General features: G+C 40.2%; 2 protein-coding genes across 3 annotated transcripts; one reads left to right on the top strand and one right to left on the bottom strand.

The window, feature by feature from the left end:
* The first annotated feature begins 230 nt into the window (after positions 1-230).
* Positions 231-1,828, top strand: TXNDC17 (thioredoxin domain containing 17). The gene is made up of 4 exons (XM_031556490.1): positions 231-323; positions 502-617; positions 867-942; positions 1,581-1,828. Exons 1-4 carry the CDS (start codon positions 231-233, stop codon positions 1,647-1,649), a joined length of 354 nt encoding a protein of 117 aa, XP_031412350.1. The 3' UTR covers positions 1,650-1,828.
* Positions 1,829-2,028: 200 nt separating this feature from the next.
* MED31 (mediator complex subunit 31) lies at positions 2,029-5,828 on the bottom strand. Of its 2 annotated transcripts, none has more exons than XM_010721960.3 (4): positions 5,818-5,828; positions 4,649-4,726; positions 3,891-3,987; positions 2,029-3,203 (listed from the first exon to the last, which is right to left on the bottom strand). In XM_010721960.3, the coding sequence occupies exons 1-4, from the start codon at positions 5,825-5,827 to the stop codon at positions 3,011-3,013; spliced, it is 378 nt and encodes a 125-aa protein (XP_010720262.1). In that variant the 5' UTR covers position 5,828; the 3' UTR covers positions 2,029-3,010. The 2 variants fall into 2 exon arrangements, with proteins under 2 accessions (XP_010720262.1, XP_010720261.1); XM_010721959.3 differs by lacking the exon at positions 5,818-5,828 and adding an exon at positions 5,583-5,811.
* Positions 5,829-5,834: the final 6 nt, after the last annotated feature.

Genomic DNA, 5,834 nt, shown 5'->3' with positions numbered 1-5,834 from the left:
CGGCCGCCGTTGCAGGCCGCTGTGGCCGAGAGCTGCCGCAGCTGCTGCAGCGCCGAGCCGCCCGCGCGCGGGACGTAACGCTGTTGAGCAGAGACTGGCACAGAGGATGGTTTTTCTGTCTCGGTAAAGAATTCGATGTAAATCTTGCATGAATCTACTTCTGCTTTGCCTAACAAAAGGCAGAAATAACTTATCTGTGATGGGAGTGGAATAGAAGGCGGGTCCTGAGAATGCCTCACGCTGAACTTTCTGGATCGTACCTGCTGGATTACGCAGCAGCTTGCCGCTGTTCTGCCCGGTCTCCTCCAGACAGCAGACCGCATGTTCTGACTTGTTAGAGCAGCAGTTGGCCTTCGTGCGAAGGCCGGTCCCTTTAACATTGACAGTACGTTCTGCGGTGCTTATGGATGACCGCGTGAAACAGCATAGATCTCTGCCCGAAGCAGACAAAGCGTTAGTCAGCAGCACTGCTGGTCAGACTAAATGCTCGTGATTCTGTAGCATGGCGTATTAACACTGAGAAATTACTCTCTAGCTGAACCAGTTGTGAGGAAGGAACTTCATAACATGCCTGATGAATCAGTGTTCATCTACTGTCTTGTTGGAGACAGAGCCTAGTAAGTAACTGTTTTAATGCAAACAACTGACATTAATTAGCTCTTCCTGGTCTGGAGGTTAACTAACTTGTTGGTACTAACAACTGAGTTAGTTCTGTGACTGTAGAGGTCTACAGTTCCCTTAAGTGGACTATTTGCATGCTTGTTCTAATGAGGAGGTTGGGGAGGTGGGAGGCAGAATCATTCCTTTGAAAGAATTTTAACAGTCTATTTTTACAAGTTCTGTTTAACTACACTCTTTGCTAACAGCTGGAAAGATCCTAACAATGAATTCAGGAAGAATCTGAAACTAACAGGAGTGCCTACGCTACTTAAATACGGAACAGTAAGTCATTTATTGTATGCTGTGCATCTACATGTTTTCTGATACCTTCTCTTGTTTCAGGAGAATAGATAGTGTGGGACTCCTTTCCACTCTTAACCCGTGCACTTTTTCTAGCTCAGATTAGTTTTCTTTCAGGGAACTACCTCCCTCCTGTAGAACGTTCTCTGTAATGAACTTATCAAATAAAATACATACACTTAACACATCTTGTTTGCGGTAGGCTAAGTACTTAGCAACATGTCAGTTTTCTGACTTGCAGCTTCTCGAGTATTAAGAACTCCAAATGCTGAATTATAGGAGTGGAGTAGGATTGTATGTAGCATACTCCTAATTCAGACAGACTATAGCTCTCACTCCTGTGTACTCTCGTGTGTAATGAAAATATTTACATACCACACCAAGTTTTAACTTGGATCTATTATTTAAATACTATTGTATACTTTTGTATAGGAATGCTTCAAAGAACAGAAAACACACAGGCATTTTGCATCTATCCTTACACTGCTGCTTTTTCCACGCATCAACTCCCACTTGCCATCTAGCAATAACAGTTGCTGTAGTATGGCTAATATTATTAGATGCAAATAGCTCTAGTCTAAAACAGATTTAATTACTCCTAAAATCATCTTTTCTTTCAGCCTCAGAAGTTGGTTGAAGAAGAATGTTTTAAAGCAGATCTTGTGCGTATGTTGTTTACTGAAGATTAAATCCTCCAGCAGTCAATCATTTATGAAGACGTTTATCTTGTTAATTGCATTGCTCTTTCGTGGAATCCTTACTTTTTTTTTTTCCCCCCGAAACTGTCATGGTAAATTACTTTTGACTAATCAATGAATGTCTTTAAATTCTAGCTTCAAACCTTCCACTAAAGTCTTGCAACAAAAAACTGTTTTCTTTTCTTCATTGAAATAAATTTGAGTTTGCCAAGTCTCTTTACAAAGAAGCCAAACTCAAGATACAAAGCAAGGTAGTAGCCTACTTTTACTTAACAGTAATATTTTATTTAACAGTAATTACTAAGTTACACCTTTAATAGTGGAGGAGGGGAAGGAGGAGAAGAGCAGGTAGAAGAAAAAGAAAAAAATACTTTTTCTTCCTGAAGCTAATTTTATGCAGCTGCTGAAGCTGTAAAGATAAATTTTCAATAAGATGTTTAACAGCTTATCTGTTCAGCACCAAGAATGATGAGCTGAGGGCTAACAGTCTCCCTGTCACGGACTGTGCTGCCGCACCTACAAGAGTATGAAATACAATGTGAATGCAGCATGAACACAATCTAAAATATGAAAATGAAATCCCTCACAGCTACCATGATCTGCACTCTTACAGAAAAAAACAACAACCCAACAGCTATACAAGAACGCATGATAAATGTTTCTCCAATTTTGCAAGTGTTTACAACTTCTTTGTAACAGAACCTAAGAAGAAAACAGCCCATAGCTCTATCTGTTCCACTAAAGTTTATCATTACCTATCTTTGCTCCACTCTGGCAGTCCTTATCTCTTCACAATTCGTTTGTCTCTAAAATACATTCTCAAGAGAACTCTTAAGACACCCCTGCTCACATCCCCAAAAAAAGCAAGTGAACAGAATGGACAAGTAATAGCTCAGCTCTGTTTCCAGGCAAAAAATTACAAATTAAATTTTGTGCAACAACCGCAATGACTTCAGCTTTGCTTATAAAGAGCAGTACACATTAGTCATGTCGCTCGGAGACATATCATTGTTCTCCATAGAACATGCCTTTACTATAAAAACTTCTGAACTACATTTTTTGTTGATACAGCAGTGTCAGGGCCCTCAAAAAGTAAGCTTGGTTTTCAAAAGGAACAAATACCATAAGCAATACTCAACAAGATTGCCCATGCCACAAAAGAAATGGCAGAAGTAGGTGTTTCAGTCTGCTATGGTAAAAATGTTACAAGCTGGTGAAAGACAAAGTCACCTGGCAAATCACAAATTAAATGTATACACACAGCAAAACCTACAAAAGACAAAGACTTCATTCCTTTCTTATAAATACTTGAATTAATGTGAAGTACACATCATCACTCTTCCAAGTGCCTTTCATTTTACTGAGGTGTTGTTTTGTTGCTGCTGCTCTGCTAGTGCTTGCTGGAGGCGCATTCTCTTCCGTGAATAGTGCTGCCAGTGAAGAATCTGCTGCTCATCAATAAACTTGGCACACTGAGCATTTACCAGTTCTTTGCGAAAGTGTTCATACTGGAGCAGCTCTAACATGTGCAAACACTGAGGATACCTGGATTTAAAAAAAAGCAACAAGTTTTACAAGGTACACTAAAACTGGAGTCTCCAGTATCTCTCCAATTTGTTATTTTAGTCATTTAGTGCTTTACTCAAGTACCTGAAACACAGGGCTGTACATATGCACTGTAACTTAATACCTTCAGTAACTACAAAGCCAGAAAACGGAATCTAATAACATAAATATAAATACATGCCTGATTAGAATAACTTTTCTAAAGATTAGATTTCATTAAAACAAATACAAATTAACTAGAATAGCTGTTTGCAAAGCTCATTTAAAGTAAACAAAAACTATTCAAAAACTGTGAAAGAGTTTTAACATTAACAGAAAAATGAAAAATGATTCTTTGTGTAGGTATCAAGAGTGCAAAAATCACTCTCAGAATGTACTTAGTGGGCTAAAGTAGTTTTGTCCCATGATGTTCAGTAATCTTGTTTTATGCAGATACAAAGTGCAGATAAAGGTTGCAAAAGGCAAATTCCACGCATAAATCAAGAATGAAACGTTCTCTAATTCTGTCTATTCCAGACTACAGGAAACAGGAAAATTTATAGTGCATATAAACACAGTGCAGGTTTTGGTTGCAGGGAGAAATCAAATATGACATGCTACTTTACAGTGCATAACAGAAGGTAAAGATCATTAAAATGCAGAAACCTAAGGGACTTCAATACTTACTTCAAGTATTTTGCATATTCAGGTTCTTTCCAATAGAGTAAATATTTAAGATAGTTTACAAAAGCTTTGTCTTTGAAGTATCCTCTTTGTGCAAGAACTGAAATAACAGACAAGGAATTGTCAGCTACAGGAATATGAAAAACTTGCTAAATGTTACGAATATGTATTCACAAAACTATACAAAAGAGGCACATGAGTCGTAATTTTATCATTGCAAGGTTTTACAGCTCAGGAGAAAATATATCTTAAGTCAACATTCTAAGCATAGTAAGTTAGTCTCATCTCCTCTGCCATGTAACTTTTATATGGCAACAAGGATGTGAAAAGTTTTCTGACACATCAGAACTGTCAGAGAAAACCAAAGAAATTAAGTACTCTAGCTGAAACTATTATTAGTATTAGTTAGGTTTCAGAATTTATCTGGTTTCAGATAAAAGAGTACTTCTTAGATTGAAATGAAATCAATATTATTTATTTTTTACTACAGATGTGAATTTATTCTCCACTAGACAGATATTTCAGTAAATATTCATTTCACATTTTAAAGGTGTCGTTTCCTTCATCTTTGAAATTCACCTCACCTTTGAAATTTGGACAAATTAAATCATTTTTAGACTGCTTTTATCCTGTTAAAGATCTCTTCCCTTTTCTTTGTTTAGTCTTCCTCCCCCTCCCCCACTGTTTATCTGTAATCATTCTGTAATCATTAAGCTGTTAAATAATATTAACTTCTCAGGATCCTGACATTAAGTACTCACAGTTGAGATAATTGGGATTTGCTAGGCACTGAACAAACTCCAACTCCAACTGGAACCGAAGTCGATTTCCTGTATCATCTGATTAGGTGAGAAAAAAAAGTAAAAACTGGACCCACATGATAGACTTGGAAATCAGTTTCTCAATTTGAGCCATACAAATGGAAACGTTTAGAGAAGAGATAAAGCAGTTAAGAGCCCACAGTAAATATGGGCTCGCTTAGCACAATCTTTTCTATTACATGAATCTGTGTTGGGCCATGTTAATACATTTGCTGTTGGTTTTTTAAGCAACTAAACACGATGCAAATAACAGAGAAATGCCCTCGGACTCTTCATGTAGAATAAAGGAAAAGGGAAGAGAAAGGGACCTGGTATTGGTACAGGGAAAATTTGAGAAGGTAAGTAAAGAGTACTATGAACAGCTCACTGAAAGCTTCCTTGCACATAACTTAAGAAATGCTTACTGTGAGGCTGCTTTTTTTGTTTGTTTTGTACAAAGATGTCACGCTTCAGTGAGAATCCTGCAGTGTTCTCACGCGAACGGCATACAGTGGACACCGGTGACATACCCAGGGGTCAGCACAAGATTCTACACAAGAAAGGCTGAGGGAGCTGGGCTTGCTCAGCCTAGAGGCTCGGAGATCTTGCTGTGGCCTTTCAATATAGAAAGGGAGCTTATAAAAAAAGATGGAGGCTTAACTTTTCGCCCTGAATGAAAACAACAGGGCAAGGGGGAAGAGCTTAAAAAAAAAAAGAGGAAACTCAGGTCAGATGTTAGGAAGAAATTCTTTTCTGGGCAGGGGCGGTGAGGCCCTGGCTGCCCAGAGCTGTGGTGCCCCCGCGCCCGGAGGTGCATCAGGGCGGGCTGGGAGGGGGCCCGCGGAGGCTGCTCTGGCAGGAGGTCCCCAGTGCAGCAGAGTTGGAACAAGCCGACCTGCAAGATCCCTTCCATCCCACCATTCGGGTCTCTGTGAAAGATTTCGCTCCTCGATCACAGATGCAACGTGGGGTGCCTCCGACGTCTCCACTGCCAAGGCGCCCGGGAAGGGAGGAGCCCCGGTGTCTCCACGAACCACGCGAAGGACTCCAACGGGGCAAACCGGCGCTCTCTCCCTGGCCGGCATCGCTCGCCCTGCCCGACCCTCGCCGCGCCGCCCCGCGCCGCTCACCTGCGTCCATGGCGGCC

Source organism: Meleagris gallopavo, chromosome 21, assembly GCF_000146605.3.
Source record: "Meleagris gallopavo isolate NT-WF06-2002-E0010 breed Aviagen turkey brand Nicholas breeding stock chromosome 21, Turkey_5.1, whole genome shotgun sequence".
Classification (NCBI taxonomy): Eukaryota; Metazoa; Chordata; class Aves; order Galliformes; family Phasianidae; genus Meleagris; species Meleagris gallopavo.
This window is presented reverse-complemented; position numbering and strand designations above follow the sequence as displayed.

What these genes read in the sequence shown, in the direction of transcription:
- TXNDC17 (XM_031556490.1), top strand. Translation starts at nt 231, where the DNA reads ATGCCTCACGCTGAACTTTCTGGATCGTACCTGCTGGATTACGCAGCA. An exon ending in CTCCAGACAGCAGACCGCAT is followed by an intron (nt 324 to 501) that starts GTTCTGACTTGT and finishes GTGATTCTGTAG; the next exon opens with CATGGCGTATTAACACTGAG. An exon ending in CTTGTTGGAGACAGAGCCTA is followed by an intron (nt 618 to 866) that starts GTAAGTAACTGT and finishes CTTTGCTAACAG; the next exon opens with CTGGAAAGATCCTAACAATG.
- MED31 (XM_010721959.3), bottom strand. Translation starts at nt 5,772, where the DNA reads ATGCCGGCCAGGGAGAGAGCGCCGGTTTGCCCCGTTGGAGTCCTTCGC. An exon ending in GGATGGAAGGGATCTTGCAG is followed by an intron (nt 4,727 to 5,582) that starts GTCGGCTTGTTC and finishes TCACCTAATCAG; the next exon opens with ATGATACAGGAAATCGACTT. An exon ending in GAATATGCAAAATACTTGAA is followed by an intron (nt 3,204 to 3,890) that starts GTAAGTATTGAA and finishes TTTTAAATCCAG; the next exon opens with GTATCCTCAGTGTTTGCACA.